At 46.8% G+C, this 26,020-nt stretch overlaps 1 protein-coding gene across 1 annotated transcript in view; it reads right to left on the minus strand.

Annotated features, from left to right (window-relative positions):
- The window catches only part of KALRN (kalirin RhoGEF kinase), a 655,634-nt gene that overhangs the window by 351,922 nt on the left and 277,692 nt on the right, over positions 1–26,020 (minus strand). Inside the window, exons 7-9 of the mRNA XM_036850143.1 lie at positions 15,933–16,124; positions 13,988–14,119; positions 11,772–12,002 (exon numbers count right to left, since the gene is read on the minus strand). Coding sequence (XP_036706038.1) covers positions 11,772–12,002; positions 13,988–14,119; positions 15,933–16,124 — 555 coding nt within the window. The remainder of the gene's footprint in view (positions 1–11,771; positions 12,003–13,987; positions 14,120–15,932; positions 16,125–26,020) is intronic.

Here is a 26,020-nt window from a genome sequence, read left to right on the forward strand (position 1 = left end):
ATTTGAATTTCCCCCATTACTCATGATGTTAACTTTGATCACTGAGTCAGGGTGGTGTCTTCCAGCTTTCTTCTAGAAAGTCACTCTTATTCCTTTGTGATTAATAGGTATTTGAAGGAGGTAGTTTGAGACCATGGAGGTGGCAGATGCTGTGATGTAAAAAGGACTTTTTACCACCCTGCTGAGAGTGTCACCAGCAGGCAGACAGCCTCGGGTGTCAGTCCCCTTTGGGGATTATTACCCTTGGCTGAAGAGAGTGGCTTTGCCCAAAGCCCCTTCTTACATTGACCCATGCCCAGTGACAGACTCCAGAGTATAAAGACACAGTTTTCACTCCCCAACCTGAGACAATCTTCAGAACGCCTGGTAGGGCTGGCTGAGGATTCCCTTGAGATGACACTGCAGCTCAACTTCACTCTCTGTCTAATCCTCCTTCTTCCCTTCCCTTCCTCAGGGGTTGATTCCAAGACCACCTCCTAGTAAACTTCCTCTGGGTAGCCCCCTGTGTGGACACCTCCTCAGCCTGTTTGGATTCCAATCCTCTAAGCTGGGCTGCCCTCCCTGCATGGATGCCCTCCTCCCTCTGCCCAGGCTGTGACACTGCACAGCCCCTGCTCCTCGTGGATGACCTCCTTGACCTGCTCATTGTCTGCACCTATGCACCTGACACCTATGCCAGGCCACCCTTCTCTGCTCTGCTCACCTTGCTTGGGCTCCAACACCTGCACCAGGCTGCGCCTGCACAGGGACTCCCTCCTCGCTCTGCTCTGGACCACCCTTCCTTGAGGACTCCTAGTGCTGGGGTGCCCTCCCACCAAAGCCATCCTCAGCCCACTCCACTCTGACCTCCCTGGACCACTGCGGCCCTCCCACCCTGCAGAGAGACCCACCTTGCTCAGCCCCACTTAAGAGGAAGAGCCTCCCTTTTCTGGAAACACCTCTTCCTTAGCTCCTGAGACGCCATCTCACTGGGAATTCCCCCAGCTCACTGATCTCCATTGTGTCTACTTTTCTGAATCCTCCTAGTCTTCCCAGGCTCTAAATTTTGGAATGCCTGAGGGCTCATCCCCGGATCTCTTCTTTCTCTTCTCTTGCTCCCTAGATGATCTCACCCAGTTCCATGGCTTTAAATATCATCTATGTGCTGGTAATATCCATATTCACAGTTCCAGCCCTAATTTCTCTCCTGAGACTGAGACTCATGTACCCAGCTGCCTACTCTTCCTCTCCAGTTTGGTTTATAATGGGCACCTCAAGCTTAACATATCTAAAACAGAACTCTTTATTCCCTTCTGCCCCACTCCCCTCCTCTCCCAGTTTTCCTTGCATCAGCAAAAGCACCACAATTCACCCAACTGCTTAGCTGCAAGCCTGTCTTACTTACTCTTTCCTGTACACTGATTTCCATCAAAACCACCCTAGTCCCAGCCACCATCTTTCCTCATTCACCCGATCAGCCCTCTAGGTGGTCTTCCTCCTTTTAGTCTTGACACTCCCTCCACACAATAGCCAGATCTTTAAATATAACATTTCTTTCAACAAGAATCAAGTCATGACATTCCTCTTATCGAAATTCTACAACTGTTTCCTATCACACTTAGAAAATCCAAATTCTCTCCATAGCTTATAAGGCCTGATTTGATCTGGACCCAGCCCATTTCTTCAAACTGTTTACTCCTTTTCCCTCCTCTCTATTCATCAGGTACTCTGGCCATTCTCCTATTTTCATGAATGCACCCAGCTCATTCTGGTCCCAAGGACTTTGTAGGTCCCATTTCACATGCTTGGAATCTCTTCTTAAACACACCCCATGGCTTATTCATTCAGCTCACCTGCTGTCATTCTAGCACCTATGACATATTTGTTTGTTTGTGATGGTGTTCTCTCTCTTTCTCCTGAATGTAAGCTCCACACGGGCAGGGGCTTTGTTTGGTTCACTGCTATGTTCTCAAAGAGCATCTGCTGAATAAATGAGTGAATGAACTCAACCTGATGCGAGAACTTCCTGTGTGATAAAGGGCAAAAACCATTAAAGGAAAGGGAGCTGTTTGGCAAACAGTTGTGAAATCAGAATCCCAACTCTCTGATTCCCTCCCTGGCTCTCTCTGATCAATCATCTTATTTGAAATATGTTAAGTTTGTGTCATAATTTGATCCATGATAAAACGGGCAAGGCGTTTTGTTGTGTTAAGTAAACTGAAGAACGCCCCCCCCCCCCCAGCTGTTACCTCCCAGTGCCCAGCCCCGACTCTGTAGAAGCCAATATTCTGAGGTCGGGAAGGAGAGTTGGCATGCCATCGGTGTCCACACGCATTTTGCTCTGTTAAAAGCTCAAGTGCGCATGATGTGTGTGAGTGCCCAGGACAGCCATCAAATCACTGTTTCTGTCTCCTTGCACAGCACACTGAGAACTAGTTCTGAAGGGGAGCAGCTCATTCTCTGCTGGCACCACTCCACTCCGCATCGGCTGAGACTGGAGAGCATGCGGGTACCACTTGAAATGGCCAATTACCACCAATTCATTTTCTGTCCCCTCTTTGGAACAAGTATGATCAAAATAAATGTCTTGCTATGGCGGGAAAAGCCATCATTTTTCTGAGAGGGCTCAGCTGAAATTCATTAGCAGGTGTACAGACTCTCTTCCCCCTGAGAACCGCAGTCCTTTGTCCTGACAAATGTGATGCTGGGTGGAAGCTGGCTAAGAAACCAGCCGCCTCCCTCCCTTGGACCCCTCCACTCCCAGGCAGCCCACACTTGTCCCTTCCCAACAGGCTGAGGTGACTGGAAATTGTCTTTGTCTTTGACATCTCCCTGAAAGCATCTCCTCACATGGTGCCTTTGATTCCTGTTTGTGGTGTCACCACACTTTTCATCACTAAGGACTGAATCTCTCAAGTCAGAGGTTCTCAAACTTTAGACCACTTCAGAATCACTTGGGGTTCATTCTAAAACCTAGGCACCACCTTACCCACAGATTCTGAATCAAAAAGTAAAGAGTAGGGGCTTCCCTGGTGGCGCAGTGGTTGAGAATCTGCCTGCTAATGCAGGGGACACGGGTTCGAGCCCTGGTCTGGGAGGATCCCACATGCCACGGAGCAACTGGGCCCGTGAGCCACAACTACTGAGCCTGCGTGACTGGAGCCTGTGCTCCGCAACAAGAGAGGCTGCGATAGTGAGAGGCCCGTGCACCGCGATGAAGAGTGGCCCCCACTTGCCACAACTAGAGAAAGCCCTCCCACAGAAACGAAGACCCAACACAGCCAAAAATAAATAAATAAATAAATAAAAATTTAAAATAATACATACACTTAAAAAAAAAGTATAGAGTAGGGTCAGATAATCTGTTCTTAACAAGACCCTACTCTGCCCAGATGATCTTAATGCCAGGGGTCTGAAACTGAGTCCCCCTAAAACGAGTTCCCCTGTCGAGTTTATGATTAACCTCTTTATCCAAAACTGTATTCCTTTTCTTGTCCTGCCCCTGTTCCCCTCAGGATTGAGGAGCATCAAAGAAAAGGGGGAACTGAAACTGAGCAGGACCTTGTGAGGTCTTCCTGGATACAAAATCCCCTCCAAGTCCCCCGTTTTGGTTTGGTCTTCCCCAAGTTCCAAAGAGGAGGCTCATGCAGTTAATGATTAGCACAATAGAGCCACAGGACTCCCAGTCCTCCTGAAGGGATGTAGATAACAATGTGGTGCATATCTTTGAGTTGCTCTGCAGAAACTACAACCCCCATCCAGTGGAGGATGGTGACTACATGCTGACCACAAGCAGCAGACCCCATACTGGTTGGAACCAGAAGGTTGAAGATTAAGATTCCTGAAACGTCACCCTGTTACCTCACCACCAACCAATCAGAAGAATGTCCATGAGCTGATCACACACCCTGTGACTCTCACCCCTAATGTTGCCTTTAAAAGCCCTTTCCTGAAAATTATCAAGGAGTTTAGGTCTTTTGAGCACGAGTTTCCCATTCTCCTTGCTTGTCGCCCTACAATAAACTCTGTACTTTCCTTCACTACAACTTGGTGTCGGTAGATTGGCTTTGCTGTGCATTGGACAAGTGGACCTGAGTTGGGTTCTTCAACAGGTCCAAGAACCACACTTTAAAAAATACAGTCCCACATTCACACTTGACACCTCCCTTGTCTTCTAACAAAATGGATGGCAATTTCCAGTGATTTTTTTTCATAAATGCTCTCAAATCTACCCTTGTCCCATCACCTTAGCCCATGACCATGGCCCTAGGATCTTCCCACTCCAACACAGTCCTCCTCTGGCACTAAACGACCTCAGACCTTCACTCTGATCACCTGTTTTCTCTGGTCAAAATCTTTCAATAGTTCCCCACTAGTTATAAAGTGTGAGTCTTTTATCCTTTAGCCTGGTATTCAAAGCTCCAGAAATAGCATGTTGAGGTCAAGGACATGCCGAACATAGGGGTTATCAGAAAGAAGTGACCTTGGATGGTGACTGTCTAGTCATTTGTTAACATAGTAATAAAAGAGGAATTGAGGACATTAAAGGTGTTTAAAATTGTTGTCTATCAAGAAAGCCCTGAGGCTCAGTAACTCTTGGGGAGGAACCTTCTCTCACTGCTTCCCAGGACCCACCAGCCTCCCAACCCTGCCAGATGGAGGCACCCAGGTCCTTCCTTGGAAGGTACTCATCACAGAAGGATGACTGTTCAGTCAGAACAGAATTTGCATTCAGAAAATCAAAGTGAGCACCCAGGGAAAGGCCATGATGGGGAAGGGAAAAGAAGGCAGAAAGCAGGGCAGAGAGGAATGGGGGTGAGGTACAGAGGGTAAAGGGCCCATGAAATTCCAGGCAGGAGGGTCTGAGCAAATCAGGAGCAGGCCTCTGAAGCCCATTTCCCAGCCCTGCCAATTCTAGCTGGAGGATACATGGAGAAGACTGGAACAGACCCTTTGGTACCAGCCTCCTACTATGTGGAGAGTGATGGAGCACCCCTTCTAAGATCAGTGACACCAAAGAGGCAGATGAGAAAGTTTCCCCATCCTCACTCCAATCAGAAAGCAACCCTGACCAGCAGAGCCCTCTCTTTCTCCCCTCCCTTCCTCCCCCAATTCAGCCAAGCCTCAACCCTGCTCACTTTCTGGACACTCACCCTGCCCAAAGAATCATCTATTATCTACTTGAATGTATTCGAATGATTGGATTATCACCATCAAAACTTAATTGAGAACTTTAATACTGCTAAATACGACCATGGGCAAATGGACATTATTCAAGATATATGCTACAAAGAAAAGCGTCAGCAGCACTGAGTTAACATAATTACGGTTATGAAAAACAAGTGAGAACGGGTAGTGCCTGTCTTAGGGACATCTGTGTTAGAGATGAATAACTGTAGAGAGCCATTTTATAATGATGGAGCAGGTGGAAAAGAGTGTTTGCGTGTGAGTACGACTGCCTGTGTGGGTCCTCCTGGACAGGGAGTTTAGGGATGAATCTCAGCTGTCAGCGGCTATACGGCAAGTCTGATCCCTTGGGACCAAGCAATCTATCAGGGCCCTTTGAGCCCTGCACTAACTTATAAACCCCTCAAGGGCAGGATCCGTGTCTCTCTGCATTCCCACCACCTAACATAGTGCCCAGGGCATAGCAGAGAGGCTAAGAGCATGGACCTAGAGATTCAGTGGACTTGGGTTTATAGCCTTCCTCTGCCACTAGCTGTGTGACCTTGTGTAAGTTTACTTAACCTTTCTAAGCCTCAATTTCCTCATTAGTATTGATAAGATGAGGACCAAAGTATCACCTGCTTCATAGTGTTGGAAGATTAATTACGATAAGTGAAGTGATTAGATGCTCAATTGCTCATAAAGATGATGAATCCTGAGCTATGAACAATAAAACTTTTATAGACACATTTAATCCCAGGAACCAAATCTCAGGGTTGGAATCCAACCATCCCTCTGATGTTTGAATCTCCTCCCCAACATACCCACCAAGTAACTAACTAGTCAGCATTTCAGATTTTTGATGATGGCTCCCCCTTGTGTATGTTCCCTCATCTATCTGGGACTAGGCCCTAAGTGAGCATTCTCCTTCTTAGATGCTTTAATCCTTCCTTCTTATAAGAAGAGTTCTTTTCTAGACCTATCATCATTCCAGTCACTTTTTTCTAACTAAGCATGCTGTCTGTAACCCAAAGGGCTCACCTTTTATTATGCAAAGCTGTTAATTGGATTATACAATGCCCAAACTGGTTTAGTATGATTAAGGGGCTTTAGTCACTACAGCTAAGTAAAAGACTGAATATCTGGAGTTTTAAAAAATTACTCTCAAATCCTTTTTACACGTTCTTTGGCAAGCAAGAGCTGACACAGTAAAAGCTATAATTTTCCACGGGAGGCTCCAGAAAAACCTGACAGAAACAGGTGAGATTCATTCATAGTACAAGAACTATGGACTTTAATATTAATACACTCATTCAGAATGGAAAATCACTGAGCCAGAAAATTCTGACATCACTGCCCCTCCCTCGCTCACCTTTGGACTGCTTAAAAGCAAAACACATTGCTTTTAAGGGAAGGCACTGGAGCCTCAAGTGGGTAATGTCCCACCCACCCCACCAAGACCACTCCTAACCCTTCCAGCCTGACCTCCCTCTATCGCTGCCAAGAGTAGGCACTCAGTTAGATTTCCTCTTCCTGTCCCCTGGCTATAACTTAGCTCTCCACTTCCTGGCCTTCCCCAGGAATACCATCCCCGTCTCCTCTGCCTGAGCTCCAAGCACCAGTGCAAATGCCACTCTACCCACAGGGAACTTTCTCTGCTCTGACTCCACCAGCCCACTGTTGTCTTGCTTCTTTGGCCCTGAACCCAGATAGCCACGTGCCACTCATACATCCTCGGGTATATATGTCTTCTCTTGAGCCAGAGACCTCCAACTCCTAGTACAGGGCCTTGCACACAGGTGCTCCAAAACACTTTACCAATTTATTCTTGCACCACACGGAGGGAGAAGAAGAAAGGGAGGCAGAACAGATGGCCTGCACAGATACTCACAACAGTTGTTCCGGCTATGAAAAAATGGAATGGAGTTTGTATCTACTAGAAAGATCAAGACTAGCTACTCCTTGTTCTTCTCAACAAAGTCAGGTCTATCTGGGCTTGAAAGGAGTCCTTTATTCTTGTGGGAAGCCACAGGGTTAGGAGAGAAGAACAGACAGAAGGTGGAGGTCAGCTGATGCTGTCATAGAGTGCTCTTATGGCTGTTGCTTACTACTGTTCCACTCTAAACTGGAAAAACAACAGGACTGAAAATTATTCCACTAGCAATACTATGGTAGATGCACTCTATCTATGCCTTTCTGCAGCTTAATGGACCCAAGTTCCAGTTTGATCCTTAGAGACTTACTTCCATTGCCTCAAAGCCCAGAGGGGAAGAGAACGTTAAGAGGACACTTTTTGGGAACCAAGGGAGAGCTAGCACAGGGATGATGTGTCAGGCCAATTCTGGCTGCAGATATTTAAATGGAATCTCTTATTCACTGGTGTCTATCTTTGGTTTCAACCTCTCTGCTTTACTCTGCTTTGGGCAAGGTATTCCTATCTGGGAAAAGACCACCCCCAGAAATGGCAATGGGACAAGGAGTCGGGTGGGGAGAGGCCGGCTGGCTCTCCCCCGTCTCTCCACTAGCAAGAGTCCCTGTCTCTTTCTCTTTCTCTTCTGTCTCTCCCCCCACCTTCCTCTTTCTCTTTCTCCTCCCAGCCCAGGTATGTCTGTTTCTCTGCTCTCTGTCTTTGAATCTCTCTCCCTTTCTTTCCCATCCTCCACTGTCTGTCTCTGTCTCTCCTCCTCTCTCCCTGTTTCAGGGTGTGTGTATGTGGTCTGTCTTTCCCCTCTCTCTGTTAGTATGTGTGTGTGCCTCCTGTCTCTCTTCTGTTCTCCGTCGCCGTCTGCCTGGCTCCTCTCTTGTGTGGTTTTTCTGTAGGACACCGGGACTGGGAGCCAGAAGACTTAGCTTCTGGTCCTGGCACTACCATTAACTAGCTGTGTGGTTATGGCCAAGTTGCTTTACATCTCTGGGCCTCAATTTTCTTGACCCTATAGTAGGTGAGACTGAATGCTCTTCCAGGTCCCCGGCAATTCTGAGATTTTTATCACTGAATGAAACGGAACTCATCAGACTCAGGAGACACCCGAGTACCACTCAAAGAGGATGTGACTAAACCGAGACAATACTGCTGGAGGATCTGCTACATGCTAGGCAGGTGCTGTGCTTGCACCTCCTTCAGTCCAATGAGATAGGTATGTGATGGTTCCTATTTTAGGGGTGAGGAAACTGAAGCACCAGCAGTGAAGCCACTTGCCCAAGGTCCCATGGCTAAGACTTGTCAGAGCAGGATTTAAACTCAGGCCATCTGGCTCCAGAGTCCACGCTCTTATCCGTAATGCTGTATCACCCTAGCCGCCGATGCTCGCTCACAAGCTTCCCATTTAGGCTGCAGAGTAAACATCTCTAGACGCCAAATGTGCTCAAGAGTCTTGGATCCAGACTATATGGTTCAATCAACTCTCTCCTCCTTCAAGACACCAACTCTGACTTTTCACACCTCTGCCTGTAAGTGTCCCATCAACACTCTATCGCCCTGCACACTGCCTGGCGTGCTTGGGTAGCACGGACCTTTCTATTTTCAAGTGTGTATGTCTTGTTGCCTTTCTACCTAACCAGGCATCTTGCCAGAACCTAGTGCAGTGCTGGGCCCACTGCCCAGACCCACGCTTGCTGAATAGCTGATGAGTACCAGGATACTTTGTAGCACTAAGGAAACACCTGGGACCTTCAGACTTTCACATCACAATTCCTGCAAACAGGCTGCAGCTACTCACTGGCAACTACTGGATGGGTTGGGAGGGAGGGTTAGATGGTGTTCAATTCACAGAAGCAGAAACAGGGGGCCTCCAATAATGATTTCAACTCAAGTCAGCAAATATAAAGAGAACCCCAGCTTCATGCCAGACAGCTAAGAGCTGTAAAGGGCACAGAGAAGCAACAGCCATGGCTTCTACTCTCAAGGAGATACTGGAAAAGAAGAGATGAAGCATGCAAAATAAAAGATGATAAGTTTATAAAATTCCACTAGCACTTTGACCTTTGAGTTAACGTTATTGTTTGCGTGTGTTTGTGTATTATTAAATAAAATCGTGGGAGCACAGAGCAGGGAAACTGCTTGTCCAGTCTGATTCTGAAAACTAGGGCAGGCTCCTGTATGGCTGGGAGTCGGGAGACCAGAGTCCGAGTCCATCGCTGGAACCACGGAGTGCGTTATATTCAGCGCTCTCTGAAGTGCCAACTCAGACACCAGTCAGGCATCAATGCTCGCTTGGGTGTCAGGAAGCATTTGAAACCCACACCAGGTCTCGTAGCCCTTGGTTTTCACATTTTTCTTCGTGCGTCTGTCCCAGTGTCAGATATTTGGTGAGTGAGAGTTAGCTGGACAATAGGTGAATGACGTCACGTCCCCAGAAGTCACATTCACATGTCCCGAAAAGAACAATGCAATCAGTCATCCTGGGGAATTCAGTCCTCGTGGAAAATCCAAACCCCTTTACATCCACCTCATAATCTTCTACTTGCTTTTGTTGAGTGCCAACAATGTGATTCATCTTGTAGAGGTGAATTGATAGGGCCTCCATTCCAGAAATGCTCTCATTTTTAGAGCATGATGTAGAACAGCCGCCGGTGTAGTTTTATTATACTTTTCCCCAGCTTTAGTGTAGATGTCACGATGGCCACAGAAAAGTCTGATAACAGCCGTTCCCAGAGAGTCCGAGTCTGGATGCCGCCCTCCTGCGGGGGAAGCCTTTCACCCACCCTCCTCGCAGCACCTCAGCCCCTCTCCAGCGCCCGTCCTACTAGAACAGCCATGAAAACAGCAGGGAGACAAAGAGCACACCAAGGAAGCTGCACAATCCATGGCCCAGAAATCTCCAAAAGTCACTCAGAGTTCACTGAAGTGGTAGCACCTTCTGTGCGCCTCTGGAGGCTGACACCTAACCCTGTCCCAATCACAGACCAAGCCTGTGCTCTCCTGTGCTCAGAGATGATACGTTGATCTGAACAATTCCAGATGGCAGGAGCAGACAACTGATGCATTTGCTTCTCCATCCCCAGCAAGCCCCACAAGGGTTTCAGAGCTGGGGCCAGCACATAAGCGGTGCCCATCTCTCCTGAGGCTGAAGTGTCGCCTCTGATGACTCATCACTGCCCCAGCCGGGGGACAGGGGCTACAAAGGAGTTAGGGCAGCCCAAGCATGGGGGACACTCCTGAAGGCCTGTCTACTTCTGGGACTGACTGCACGGTGGTGACCCCACACCCAGAGGGCGTCACGACCCCTGATAGGATGCCCCGCTCTCCTTCCAACCTGTCTCCATCACAGGATACCCACTACAAGCGCCCCCCAACAACAGCTGTGAGGGGAACCAACACTCCAAAGACATGTCCAGTTGGCTCTCAATTTTCCATGTATATTTCGACACACTTTTCGATTACACCTGGTCAATACCGCAGGAGGTGTGGAAGGAGAGTGAAATGTTATTTTATATGTATAATCTTGAAATTATGAGGTGGCCACAGAAAAGTCTGAGAACACCAGCGCTCCCACCCCTGCCTCTCACAGCGAACCAGCAGGGAGATGATGCTAAACCTTAACTTCCATCTCCAGCTCCCGACAAGCTCCCCCTCCCCCAGCTATCAGTCCTCAAAAAAAGCTCCCAGGGTGCTTCCCTGGTGGCGCAGTGGTTGAGAATCTGCCTGCCAATGCAGGGGACACGGGTTCGAGCCCTGGTCTGGGAAGATCCCACATGCCGTGGAGCGACTAGGCCCGTGAGCCACAGCTACTGAGCCTGCGCGTCTGGAGCCTGTGCTCCGCAACAAGAGAGGCCGCGATAGTGAGAGGCCCGCGCGCCGCGATGAAGAGTGGCCCCCGCTTGCCGCAACTAGAGAAAGCCCTCGCACAGAAACGAAGACCCAACACAGCCAAAAATAAATAAATAAATAAATAAATAAAAATTAAAAAAAAAAAAGCTCCCAGGGGTCCCCAAAGAGACAGACAGAGAAGTATGAGGAAAAAAGAATGTGTCATTTCATCCAAAAGGGCATTTGTGGCAAGGCTGTCCTTTTATAGTTAGAAACAACCATTTCTTTATTATTTGTGGTAAAGAAAAATGCTATGACTCTTACAATAACGCAAAAAACAAATTAAGTCAGGAGTAACCTCTAATCACAGAACATACAATTATCAACAGCCCTTGTTTTAAATCTGGTTTCCCAAATCCAAGCTTGCCAAAGAATCCCCTGAAGTCCCTGTACCCCACCACACCCCAACGCTAGCAGGGCACCTGCATCCCTGATTGAGAAGTGGGCACACTGTGGGTCCAGCTCCGCCAGCACTCAGATGACCCCCTAGGACCCGGCGCTGTCAGAGAGCTCATGCCTGAGGGACGGTCAAGCTTCCCCCAAAGAAAACAATGTCATGACTGCAAGGAATTGCTGTCTCTCAGATTGAGCCTCCCTTCCCAACACCAGAGGGTGAGAAGGCCCGTCTGTAAAGCTGCTTAAGTGAGGAGCATCAATTAACAAGTCCGGATGGTGTGGAGGGGTGCAGCTGGGGGCTGAACTGCCCTCCTCCCTCCATAAATCAGGCGTTCCCAGGCCTGATCACCTAGGTCAGGGACTTGTGCCACCTGCCTGCCTGCCTGAGACAGATGCCAGGCTCAGGGAAGCAGTCTGTTACCTGCTGGACGTCCTGCTGGAAGACGCAGAGCTGCAGCCGCTGGTGGAGCCGCACCTTGCGGTGCTGCCAGATGCTCTCGAGCCGCCGCTGGTGGTGCAGCACCTCGTGCACCACGTCCAGCACCTGGTGCACTGCCTTGGAGTAGTTGGCTGTGGCAGTGAGGGACTCGGAGTTCCCAGGACTCAGGGGACGCTGCAGCACATCCAGCAGCGCTTTGCCATCCTGGCTGACCTGTAAGAGGCAAAGAGGTCAAGTCTAGGGAGTAGAGGGGCAGGAGGGGCGCAGGGAGGCAAGGCAAGCCTGCTGGCGTCCCTGAGGAGGACTGAGAATCTCAGTCCTACCGACACCCATGACAACCAAGGAGTGTGCCACCAGAGCTGCCACAGTGCCCAGCCTGCAGCCCGGGGAGGGCCGAGCACCCCCGAATCCTGAGGGAGAGGAGGTGCTGGGGCTGCAGCCAGTTGTCTGCGAGACCCCGAGTCACTGTCTCCCTCCCCCTTGCATTTCAGCTTCCTGAGGGCAGGGACTCTGCCTTGTTTATCTCGCCCCACGCCTGGAAGAGTGCCTGACACTTGGTACTTGATAAGTATTTACTTGATCAATATTTTGACTGACTCACAGACTAGGTCAGGCAGCAGATCTTCGTTTCAGAAAAAAAGCTGAATATAAGTTGACACCATAAACTTCTCTCCCTCTTCCCTCTTCCATCCTCACCTTCCTCTACGTAGCTCTAAACTTCTAGGTGTGTGACCAGAGGCAAGTTATTGACACTTAACCCCTTTGGGCCTCAGTTTCCTTGTTTGTGAAGTAGGAATAGAAATGGTACATACCCCATAGAATTGTGGTAAAGATTAAATGAGTTAACGCATGCAGGGCACTTAGAAGAGGGCCCGGCAGGTACGGGCTACCAATTCTACCTTTATCATCATCGTCATCATTTTTCTCTCCTTTACTTCCTTGTCATTTTCTTTCTTTTATACTTACCCTTCTTTTGCTCTCCTTCAATACAACCTCCTTTTTTCTTCTCCTGAAAGTGGTAACATCCCTGTCTTTCCAGAACACGCAGAATAAGGCAGGGACCCTTAGATTGTGGACACAACGTCCATGCTCCTGGGTTCCCCAACACTCACCCTCAGTGCTGAAACCAGTGGGGGTGACATTCCCTGCCATTCCTCACTGGATTCCTGGCAATATTTCTGGAAAGTGGCATCATCTGATTGACACCTGTGGCTCTCCAGGGCTTGGCAGATTATCCAGCGAGCATGTGCCTTTCTAATTTAAAACCATGGTGACTAGGGTACTGATAGGAATTTTAAGACCCCAAATTAATCTGGTTAACAAGGAAGTCAAAGTTGGTTTGGAGTTGAAACGGCCTTTTCCTTCCAGCAAGGTGTGAAAGGAGGTGTGCTTGGTACAAGTTAAGAGGGAAGTTTTTTCCCCTTCTTAACTTGTACCATGCTCCCAGCCTTTGATTTTTCAGCAGAAGAGCCTTTTAGTTTGTCCTTCACTTCCACAGCAGCTTCCCACTCCTGTAAACACCCATCTCCACCCCGTGGTGGGTTGTGCTCTGGACCTTCCAGTGAGAAAATTAGTATTTTTTGATGAGCTGCTTCATAAAAGGGGCGGCAGGGCTAGTGTGTGCATGCGTGTGCACCAGACAGAAAGCAGCTCCAGAGGGGCACGCCTTGCTTTCCTACAGCCTTCCACAGCAGAGACAGTCCGGGCTTCACACACAGGGTGAGGTAGGGGTGTGTGTGTGTTCACACATAGGGTGAGGTAGGGTGTGTGTGTGTGTATGTGTGTGTGTGTGTGTTCACACATAGGGTGAGGTAGGGTGTGTGTGTTCACACATAGGGTGAGGTAGGGTGTGTGTGTGTGTATGTATGTGTGTGTGTTCACACATAGGGTGAGGTAGGGTGTGTGTGTGTGTGTTCACACATAGGGTGAGGTAGGGTGTGTGTGTGTGTGTGTGTGTGTGTGTGTGTGTGTGTGTGTGTGTGCACGCATGCGCACTAAGGCGGTTCCTGCCAATGGCTGCATTTTGACATCATCATTAACAGATCAAGGATCTTAAAGATGTCTCCAGAGGGAGAAAAATGGCCTCTCTTCTTCTTAGTCCGACTCAGGCTATTTCACAGCACACAGGCCGGTACTCTTGCCACACCCCCATACCCCTATACACAGCCAGGACCCCTGGGTGTCCGCTGGGTTCTCACCTCTGTGTAGGCCTGGGTCACCTGCTCATACAAGGACTGGTGGTGGTGGATCGCCAGCTCCAGGTCCTGCATCTCAGACGGCAGGCCACCTTCGCTGCACATCTTGCACCAGGCGTCCACTCCCGACAGGAACTGGAAGGAGATGCCGGCTGGGTCAGTGTGGAGGCACTGGGGTTGGGCAATGGGCAGATTATGTACAGACAGTCAGATATCTTGGGAAGAAGCATCAGGAACTCTGGAAGCCTTCAGAGACCACTGCAGACAGTGGAGTTTTTTCTTTAATTTTACAAACACCAACCCCAGGTAGAAGTCAGACCCAGTACCTGTTTAGGAAGTATGGTTTCCACAAAGAAAGATGACTATTATGAAACTGCTAGGGGTGGGAGGTGTCTTCATGTTCAACAGGTTACATCCACACAATGATGATAAAATACAGGTGTGCAAACAGCTCACTACATGACGTGTATGTGAGAGCTTCTTGTCCTGTGCACACTCACAGGTACAAGTGAGAGGCAACATATAATGAAATGGGATGTTTCCACACATGTGCTTTATAGTGTGGACATTGAGCTGTGAAGAGTAGCAAAGAATGCCTCATTCAGGCCCATCAGGCACCCCAGGGAACCTGCAGAGACCATTCCCACAGGGGATGGAGATTAACACTCAAAAAGATCCCTGTCAGAACCCCAAGGGGTGGGAGAGGGGAGGGCAGCTCAGCGGGACAGACTGTACTGTGTCTAAAGTGGCTCCTGGGATGTGATATATAGATACAGATCTTGACAGACATCAAATTATTTAAAAATTAAAATTAACAACTGTGGGAGACTATGGGTCTCCATGCACAAAGGGTGAGCTAACTGAAATCACTCAGATTTATTGGGTGGAAAATATACCTCTAAAATGCAAATAATTCTTCACCCAACAGTCTGGAGTGGTTCTGTCTGTGATTCTTCTTGCCTGGGTGCACAGCTCCATTTAAATTAATTGCCTAAATACCTTTTTATCTCATTGCCTAGAACAGCCCATCTGAGGACAATAAAGAGCTGCCTAAATAAACGCACTGAAAAAATAGCCTTGAATCCATTGTTTGGGGGGGGGGGTGTGTGTGTGTGTGAGAGAGAGAGAGAGAGAGGGAGAGTGAGTGTGTATATAACATAGATAGAAATAATCTCAAGAACATAGAAAATAATAAAATCTAGTAAAATAATTGAAAATGATGAGTTTTGAGTATTTATTACCTTTGCTTTTAATTTGATATATTTAATTTAAATTTATACAGTTTAACGTAATGGCTATGTTTAACAACCAGCTCATAAAATTCCTGAAAATTTAACCATTGGCTCTCCCTAAGCTGCTTAGAGTCAGCTCCTACACGCCGCTGGATCTTAGGCAGGTTACTTAATCTCTCTGAGCTTCCCTGCTCCTCTCTGTAAAATGGGTTAGTAATGTCACTGGCCAATGCCAGTAAGTAAATGGCAACAAGTAATTATTATTTCTGTCCACTGTATTATTATTACATTATTATTATCCATAGCAAATGCTTCATGTAAAATTAGTTTCCCCCTGTTCTCAGCACTCAATGATCAGTTTAGTTTCACCCCTTTGGTCTATGCTTATGGAATGCAAACTAAGCAGTCAACACACACACACACACACACACACGTCCAACAATAAACTACTAAGCAGAATAGTTAGCTCTGGGTTTCTTCCTGTTTGAATGTTAAGCCAAGCCTCCAAGAGTTACCAATGTCTCTCTGGGTACACAGGGGCCATGACAGTGGTAGAACATGGGTTATTGTCAAAACTACTCAGCATGGTCTTTGTTGTTTCAAAAAGAGAGGAGGGGCTCTCTACACCTCAGTGTATGTCCTCCCAGCCTGCCCTGCCCCGCCCCTGCCCCTCCGCTTCCCACCACCAGCGGCCACAGCAGCTCCCTTGGCCTTACCTGCTCAGCCTTCTGATGGAACACAGCAGACATGGCGAGGATGGTGCTGCGCTCATCCAGAGCGGCCGCAAAGCTCTTCCACTCCTGGTCTAGCTGCGTGGAGATCTGCTTGATTTGCTGCGAGGCGTAGTGGCCAGCCTCTGAGAGGCGGGAAGCCACGGACATGATGCGGTTGATGTTGACATAGGCGTTCTGGGAAGCAAGGGAGAGCGGGTGCTTAGTGGGGCAGGCTGAAAAGGCACCCACAGAGCACGCTGGGGTGGCGGAATACGTGGGGAAGGAGGCTACCCAAAACAAAAAGTTTGAGAGAGGCTAGTATCGGCCACATTAACATATCCATTTTGAGCCCAAAGGAGGTCTTTGTTTATATTATGAAATTTCAGCAGATGGCAGGTACAGTAACTGAGCCCTTTCATTTTGAGGACCAACATAGTTTTTGTGCCAACTATTAATGCCCATGAATGCAGTCACTTTACATGGACTACCTTAATAATCCTCACAATCGTCTTATGAGGTCATGCCATGGGGACAGCACGGTACTTCCAAGAGTTTCTCTCCGGAAGCAACGGCTCAGACCAGGGCAAAAGCCGGAGGAGGCAAAGGCACCTCTCTCAACTCAGGAGAGAGCTGTACCCAGGGCATTACTGCCAACTACAACAGGGCAGCAGTGCTCATCAAAGAGGGCAAAGGACACACGTCACAGGAAGACCACACATCTTCCTACCACCAAGTGAAGACTTTGCTGCCCCGTTCCTACCCCCACCAAGAGAGCAGGTGAATAAATAAAGAAAGAGAGCATATGAAGCCACAATATCCATGCTAAAAATAAGATCTGTGGAGCCCTTTCTTATCCCTACGTGACTTAGGAACATCTCCCCACTTGACCCCAAAAAGGCACCTGTGGGGCTCTCCTGGCCCTGCTGACTCCTCTCACCCTGTGTTTTGTTTACATTCATTCTCATCTTTGATTGCCAATTAAAAATTCATGACCATGTGTGTCATTCCTTACTAGGTCAGCGGAAAACTCTACAGGAAGAAAGAAAACAAAAAAAAAAAAAAAGCACAAACAAAGACAGTAGTGAGCATGATTATTTTTAACTGCTACCTCCTATTAATTGTCTGAGGTGTCAAAACAATCAAGCAATATTGTGGCACCTACAGGGAGTTTTTCTGACTCACACAATGTCTGTCTGAAGGAGGACTAGGGTGGCAGGTTGCTTGCACACCTTTGTTCTTTGTTATGAATTTTCTGATATGATAAGAAATATTCTTCAGCAACGGCATTTTCTCTTGGCTCTATTAGCTCAGCGGTAGTTCATTAATAATGGGTAAGTTTAATGAAGGTTCTTTATTTCCCTTTCCCTCTTCCCTCATGGTCCGCATTCATGTTCGCTGTCCTGACCTCAAGCACACCATCCCAAACCTGAGCCAGGCTGATAAGTTCTCTCTTCATTTAAAAGGTCTCTGTGGAAGTTTAAGAGGTTAAGTGAAGCACTTGAACACAAATCCATCCTGATGTCTAATGATCCCCATGCGTAACCTCTTTCTTTAGTCTGGCCTGAGACCTTTCTGACTAGTACGTTTCCTTAATAGAACTAGAATATTACTAACTCTTATTATTTGAAATAACTATCCTTCAAAGACTTAGGAATCATTATCAGTCCTGTTTTCTGAGATAGGACATGGATTCTTCTTAAAATTAAACTCTATTTATAGAATTGATAGAAAAACCAACTCTGAATTAGAAATAGAAGGAAAGAAACGGGGGGGAAAAAAGACATATACTAATTTTAATAGTTCTGTCTTTTAAGCGACTAACATTAGGATATCCACCAAATTTCCTGCTTGGGTTCCACCCAAAGCAGACCTTGAAACAAAGATTTGGGGCAGACTGTTTATTTGGGTGTGATCCCAGAAAGCACAGTGAGGGAGTAGGCAAGTCAAAGAGGGAAGGGAGGCAAATAAAGAAAGGATGTGTCCATTAGTGGGTTACTGTTGTGAGAATTTGGGGGGCATCTCTCCTGAAACCTTTGAGACACTGTGTAGAACACACTTCTGAGCGTCCCACTGGGAGATGAGGGATCTGGGGTATTTACGCACAAGTCCCATCACTCATGGTTGAAGGTCTCTCCTGGAGTTACTCCCTGGCATTTCCAGCCTGACCTACACACAGGCCAAGCATACTCCCCAGGTCAGAGAGTGACCACGGGCAGAGAAACACAGGAAGCTGTCGCTGTGCATGGGAACCGTCCGCAGATGACCCTCGGGGAGGACTGGGGGGATATGAGTGGGACGTTGGCAGCATCTAATAAAGCTGCCCTTCCAAACTGGATATGAATCCTGGAAACCCTCCCCACGCCACACACATTTCTCCAACTCTATCTAGTGTGGTGGTATTTTCCTGTCCTGGGAAAGACCTTCGTATCCTTTGGCCAGAAGGGAAGCAAGAACAGCAATAAGAGCAGGGCATGGCCTGTCCCCCCGGGTCTCCCGTGTGCATCTTATAGATGCCTGGACCTCTGTCATCACTGCGTGTTTCTATTCTCTCCCCACAGGGAAGTTGGGGAGGTGTGTTTCTGCTCACTTTTAGGAAGAACTTTCTAGCTATTAGAGATGTCGAACTGTGGCTGCCTCTGGAGGCTGTTAACACCTTGTCACTCCCTCACATATTTATGGAGAGTGGGCCAGGCTCTGTGTTGGGGGCTGTGGGAGATCAAAGACAGAGAGGAAAGAGACAGGATTCCTGCCCTCAGGGGCTCACAGCTGAGACTTAAAAAAAGTCCTCAAATAACTGTAATTTAAGCAAAATGAAGTAAGTGTTACGACAGAGGTAGAGGCAACTCGCAGTGGGGATGCAGGGGGAAGGGATATGAACGACTGGCAAGGATGTTGAGAAGGGGCTTCCTGCGCAGAAGGGGGTGGTGGGGTTGGCAGTCCTCCAAGGCCCCCTTCAACCCTTAAGCCTGTGATCATAAATGAAAGCTAAAAACAAACAAACAAAAAAAGATCACAGCTTACATTTCACATTCTAGAGACTAGCACAGTAAATGCCTTTTTGTTTCCTTATCAGTGGGCAGAGAGATGTCTTACTAAAGCTAACAAATGATTACACTTCACACAAGAAGTAGAGGCAGTATTCCTCACAAAAGAGGGATAAGTATAATGTTGACTCATGAGTTTGCTCATTGTTCTTCTCTACAGCCCCTTTGAAGAACAGCAAAACACTGCAGGCAAGTCACATGGCCCAAGTTCATCATCACCTTCTTTATCTCCCTCCAGCTTAGAACCTGAGACAAATAGGCAGAGAGATTCTAAACTGGAGTCACAAACCAAATGACAAGAGAAGAATGGCGGAGAAGGTCTCACATGACTTAAAAGGACAGAGCAAGGTTAAGAGTCCAAATAAACAGGGTACTTAATCGTTAGGCACAAAGGACATGTCATGGCCTTGGGTCAATCCCTTTGTGTAGTTTTTCTGTGTCACTGTTTATGCCTCTGTTAAAGAGCACCTGGGACTCCTGTTGTCCTGGGGACATGGCCAGTGGGAATGGATATTTTGACTCTTCATGGCCTTTCCATTTTCTACCAGCTGCCTCCTCTACGCCCTCCCACCTGCCGGGCTCTGCCGTCCTTCCCTGCCAGCCTTCAATGCCCTTCCAGCTGCAGAGCTGTCCATCAGTCAAGGGCATCAACGTTGCTGGGTCAGGAGTCAGATGTGAGTTCTGGTCCAGCCCTGGCACTCGCTTAAGATGTCACTTGCCTCCTCTGTGCCTCAGCTTCCTCACCTGTAAGATGAACTAAAGATCTCAGACATTCCATTTCTGAGCAAGCAGTGTCCAGTGTCGGCAGCATACAACCAGGCCTCCAGGTGTACCCTGTTCATGGAGGGCACCCAGATTGAACGTAGAGAGAACTTAGGCGGTCACAGTCTTCTACTGTCTCATCTCCAGTGCCTGGGGGAATACTGACTAAATCTAGACCTCATTCTATGGAGGAGGTGGGGCATATACTGAAGCAACAAGGGAAACAAAGCTGTCAAGTGTCCACGTGCAGTGGGATGGTTTTAAACAGAAGGGGAACGTGATCTGGTTTATGCTTTCAAGAAACTGCTCTGTTCACTAAAGGGCTGGCAAGGGGACACCTACGTGGGGTGAGACCAAGAACAGCAGTGCGGCCCACCCCAGAGGGACATGTAGCCCGGCCTCGGCTGTCCACGTGCCTCAGCCCCTCAGCCCAGCTCTGCTTTCTGCCCTGTCGTGCCAGGGCCACAGCTCGAGCTGGGTGACCAAGGGCCAGCTGCTCCCCTCCCCCTCTTCTCTGCAGCCCCTTCCCCTGAGCCGAGCTGCCTAGACTAACCAGCTTCTCTGGCCAGAAATTAACAACATGACTAATAATTCTAGCTTAGTGAGTATCTTCTTAAACTCTTACCTCAAAACTGCTCTATGAATTTAAACCTCCCCCCACCATATCAGTGCTGCTATTATTATTATCATTATTCAAAGTATTGCACTGTCCAAGGTTTAAACATGATCTACCCTGCAGAATGCAATGCTCCTGCAGCCTGGTCTGCTGCATCCTCCACCCCACCCTATCTCCCCTCAAAGGCTCTCCTCCGATCATTTTGGTCACAAATAGGAAAAATGACTAAATTCCAACAGAATCTTCCTAACTCAAAACCCTCTATATTTACACCCTGCCCCCACTTTTGTTGCCTACAAAATTCTCTGTTTTCTCATTTCACTCCTGCAGCCATTAAGTGGAGATCACAGGATGGATGGCTAGACCCTTCTCCTGAGGTCTTATCTCCTGCTGTGATTAACTGAAATCGATGGAACAAAGTCATTCTGCTGAAAGAACTACTTGGCAGAATCTTTTTTTTTTTTTTTTTTAAACCTAGCTGAAGCTTGATTAAAGTTTTCAGCCCTGCCAAAGGCCCTCACTTTGAACCTGGCTCCTGGCTGCCCTGACTGGCTACAAAAATATGCAAAGTTGCTTGCAAGATAATGATAACTCTCCACTTAAAAACCCAGCTAAATTTTCTCTTTAAATGTAGTCTCTTATGTAGTATACTCTGAAAGAGATACTGGCTCTTCTAGAAATAATCATTTGATGCAAGCTATCGCTTTGGTAACCCTAGGGTCTGTGTCAGGGGCTGATTGTAAGAGCAGATCATTTCTGAGTACATGTATTATTTGAATCCCATTCACTTCACTCCTAAAATAAGGAGTGAATTTTATACTCCTGTGGTTGTAGGTCCCCACCCTGAATCATAAACTCCCTCCTGTGGGTAACATGAGATAACATAAAGCATCCAGTCAGTTGCCTGGCATATAACTGATAACTCAAAGAATGTCATATCTTTTCCCACATCCAATTCCAGCGCATTGGTGTTAACTCTCCAAGTTAATTGCAAACCAAATCAAAATATTAGTAAAAAGTAAAACAAAAGAAAGATCTATCAACTATTCCAACTAGAAACAAATATTCCAATAAGAGTCCAGAGTCCCACTGTATTTCTCAGAAAGCTTGCCACAAAGTCCCCTACTCTTCCTGGAACACTCCCTTGCACAGGAGCCTGCCACATGGGCCCAGCCCCACAGCAGGCAAAGTTGTCTTAGCTGCCTGTCAGGCCACTGCCCTGCAAACTATAGCCCCTGTGTTGGCAGATGCCCTACCCCTAGGGTTCAAGAGTCTAGGGCCCTGAACTGTCCACAGGTCTGTCTTTGACCCAGAAAGATTGGAGAGTTCAGAATCAGCCAGTGACTAGCTCTGTGATCCATGCCCTTTCAACCTTAAGTCAGAAAAATAGAGTCCTCTGTCTCTTGGGATAGCCTTCTTAAGGTATCTCCACTACCTTGACATGTGTGAGCCACACCCAGAGCACCCAGAAGTGGGAGTGTCCCATGTTCACACAGGGGGACAGATCTGTCTCCTTATCACTGGCTGTACTGCACAAGGTGGCCGAAGCCTCCTCCCCAGGCCAGGTGTGGCGGCCCGTCCCTTTGTTGTCCAGGGGGCACGTTTCTCCTCCTCACCTCTAGCACAGCAGAGGGGAGTCACTGAAGAGCTGTCTCATCTCTGCAAGGAATGAGTCCTGGGCACAGGGTTCTCAATTCCATTCTGCTCAACGGGGCTGCAGCTCTTAAATTATCCTCATGAAAACGGAAGTTGTGATCTGTCAGATCATCACAGAAGGTGAGGTCAACTACCACCGAGGGGCCACTTTCCTGAAAGGGGCTCAGTCCTCTAGACAAGCCCTGGAGACCTTGTCTCTCCAAATCCAAAACTCCAGGCAGGGAGGCCAGGCAAATAACCGGCCAAGGGCCAGGGTACTCAGCAAAATCATTTGGATCAAATGCAAACCGAATGTTAAATCAAAATGTGAACTATAAAATACATAAACAGTATAGCCTCAGCTGAGAAAAATATTATGCAAACCAGGGAAGCACACCCAAAGGTTACTGAACGCTATTTTGTACTAAATATGCATAGTGGCAGCGGGGTTGAGGGGAGACTTTTCTTTAGGGTCTTTTTCTCATCTTAATTCTCTTGTGTATAGAGAAGCTTTTATAAAAAATAATTTTGAGATTTTATATATATATATATATATATATATATATATATATATATATATATATATATATATATACACACACACAGAGTAATTGGGGGAAAATGTTCTTAAAACTATGCAGAGGAAATATACATTATTTAATCCCCCAGCCCTTTCCCTCCCCAGTCAAAACACCAAATGTCTATGAGTGATGGAGCTAAGGGAGAATTTATGTTGAACCTTCTACTTTTATCAAACTCATTCTCTTTACTGACACACAAAGGTTTTTTCTAGTTTTTGCTTTTGGGGTTTTTTTCCCCTCTACAAATAATGCTAGGGGTTGCAGTGTATTTTTACTTTTATTGGGTTGGCCAAAAAGTTCGTTCGGTTAATGAATACATTGCTCAATAAAGTTCTTGGTGAAAATGAAAAACGTCTTTATTTTTACTTAAAACCGAAAGAACTTTTTGGCCAACCCAATAATAGATTTGGTATTTAAAATATTTTTTAGTTTTAAAAATTATTTTAATGTATCTTTAATTTTTTTTAATTTATTATTTTTTAATTTATTTGTTTATTTTTGGCTGCATTGGGTCTTTGTTGCTGCGCACGGGCTTTCTCTAGTTGTGGCGAGCGGGGGCTACTCTTCGTTGCGGTGCACGGGCTTCTCATTGTGGTGGCTTCTCTTGTTGCAGAGCAGGGGCTCTAGGCATGCAGGCTTCAGTAGTTGTGGCTTGCAGGCTTCAGTAGTTGTGGCTCGCGGGCTCTAGAGCACAGGCTCAGCAGTTGTGGTGTACGGGTTTAGTTGCTCCACAGCATGTGGGATCCTTCTGGACCAGGGCTCAAACCCGTGTCCCCTGCATTGGCAGGCAGATTCGCAACCACTGCGCCACCAGGGAAGCCCCCTGTATCTTTAATTTTAATAGATTTGGTCAGGTTGCAATCCATGAAAGCTGTAACTACTCAAATGTCCCTGTATCTTTTTACTTTGGTAAAGCATTTTTTTTACAAGTAAAGTACAATTTATGTACAAGTGAAATAGGCAAGTTTTAGTGAGCAAATTATGCTTTAAGAAGGAAGAGAATACAAACACACTTCATTTAAAGTTTTTAGAAGCCAAGTTCATATAATAATCTCATTTTACAGTTAGAAAAAAAATAATAAAACCCAGACATTTCTTGCTTGAATCCACCTAATAGGTGATTAAAAGATCTGTTTGATCAACTATGTGGTGTATTCAAAGTCACAAAAAGAGAGGCAAATTGGGACTAGACTCAGGTCTCCTGATTCCTAGTCTGCATGACCCTTCTGCTTATACTAACTTTTTCTCATTCCCTGCGGATAATATTAATTTAAGTTTTTGTTTTGTAACACTCAAAGAGAGCCATGAGGAGAATTATTTGGAGATTTTCCCATACAGCTTTCAGAGGCTTCATGAGTAACATTCAGAATCAGTAAGAAATAGATTGTGCCAAAGCAATGGAAAAAGCTGAACCTCACCTCCTTTTTCCAGATTAATAGTACCATATGATCGCTTACATCTTTGCTAGTACGAAACCCACTTTGGGTCCTGAAGCTGTTAAAGTATCAGCTTATGATTAATTAGTTGAACATTACCATGTAAACCTGCTGATCCCACCTCGAAACATATGGACACCGGGATAGGAACATCTGGAATGAGAACTGTCCACACTTGAAACTCTACTACAATAGCTATGAGATGCGGTGAGCTCTAAATGAAACCTCTAACTTCTCAAACCACAGGGTGCCCTCTAGGGAAACAAACAGGGCAGCTGATGGATGACTATCTGGTCAGGGCTGGCCAAACAGTAGGTCAGACCATGTGGAAGCCATCTGTCACTGTCGGGCAGAGAGAGGAAAGAAGCTGGAACAGCCCTGGTGCTCAGCAAAGATAACACTGGCTTGTGAAACCCTCTGTCTCTCTCGCCTGGCTTGCTGTAGCAGTGTTTCCTCCAGCAATTGCCTTACAAACCATTAAGCAGCCATGAAAACAAATGCCTGGCCATATGTCCGAGGGCCAAGGAAACCCAGGAGCAGATTTAAGTAAAAGAGAAAACCTTCTGTCTCTCAGCTCTGAGTGAAACTTCCTTAAAAGGGTGAGTGTCTTTGTATGAGGCATTATTGCACGATTGAAATGGTAGGGAGGGATGGGTACAGCTGGAATTAGATTCAGGGAGGCCAGCAGAGAAAGAAGCTGGAAACAATGTAGCTCTTCTGAGTTAGGATGTAGTAATTTCAGGCTGCCTTTAAGGTTGGAATGAGAGGCTATAGAACTTCACAGAAACACATTCACCAGTATTTTATTTCCCAGGCCTTTCTTCTGCATTTCTCTTAGCTATTCAGAGCTTGGTCCTGGCATCAGCGCAACCTGGGAACTGGTTAGAAATGCAGAATCTCAGGCCCTTTCCCGATCTTCTGGATCAGAATCTGCATTTTACCAAGATTGTCCCAAGTGATACGTATGCACATTAAAGTTTGAGACTCTCTACAGATGGGAACTATGAGGAGCTGCCCCGAACAAGGAGAACTATTTCTTCTACCACTCCTGACCCTGACAATGATAAGAGCTGAAAATTTGCCAAGCATAACATCATGCCAAATGTTGTGCTTAAAATGCATGATCACATTTCATCTTTACAACATCCCTGGCAAAGGTACCAACACTATCCTCCATTTATGGATGAGGTAGTGAGGCTCTGAGAAACTGAAATAACTTGCCTGTGATCTCACAACTAGGAAGGAAATACAGAGCCATGGTTAGCACCAAGTACCCATGTTCTTTCCCACTGTGCTGTTTTACTTTGCCATAAATGTGAAAGCAGTTGAGCTAACCAAAGATGTCCCTCAAGGGAGATGATGAAGAGAAATTGCTCCCAAAGATTCAAAAACTCATATCCCAGAAAAACAGGGCTCCTGGAGAGAGAATTCAATAAAAATTTCTACTTCTCTGAAGCCTCCCCACTGGGGTCCTTGACTTGCCCTTGGAATTCCCAGAATAGCTCAGCTCCAGAATGGGCAGGAGCCTGGCAGGTGGACTTTTCTTGTCCTCTCCCTCCTTGGAAGAATAATCTCTACCTGTAAATCCAAGGCCAGTCACCTTGAGGAACAGGTTCCTGTCTCTACAGAACCACAGTAAAGCTCAGGATTAAGGCAATTCTTTGCCCCTTTACTCAATATAGTGATTTATTGTCAGAGTCTTAAATCTGCTATCCTATTTGTTTATTCAACCATTCATCCAGTAATTCAAGGCACTGTGCAAGCAGGGAACAAGCAGACAAAACTCCTATGCTCATGGAGCTTACATTTTAGAAGAGTCAGACAATAAGGTAATATCTACTATATATTTCTTATTTCAGTGCTATACAAAATATAGCTGGGAAAAGGATAGAGCATGGTGGGGCTGGGAAGTGCTACTTAAGATAGAGAAGTCAGGACAGGCTGACCCCTGAAACTGAGGGTGACACTGGAGCTTAGCCCTGAATGAAGTGAGAGAATGAACAGCCAGGAAGAGGCT

This window comes from Balaenoptera musculus, chromosome 4 (genome assembly GCF_009873245.2).
Source record: "Balaenoptera musculus isolate JJ_BM4_2016_0621 chromosome 4, mBalMus1.pri.v3, whole genome shotgun sequence".
Taxonomy (NCBI): domain Eukaryota; kingdom Metazoa; phylum Chordata; class Mammalia; order Artiodactyla; family Balaenopteridae; genus Balaenoptera; species Balaenoptera musculus.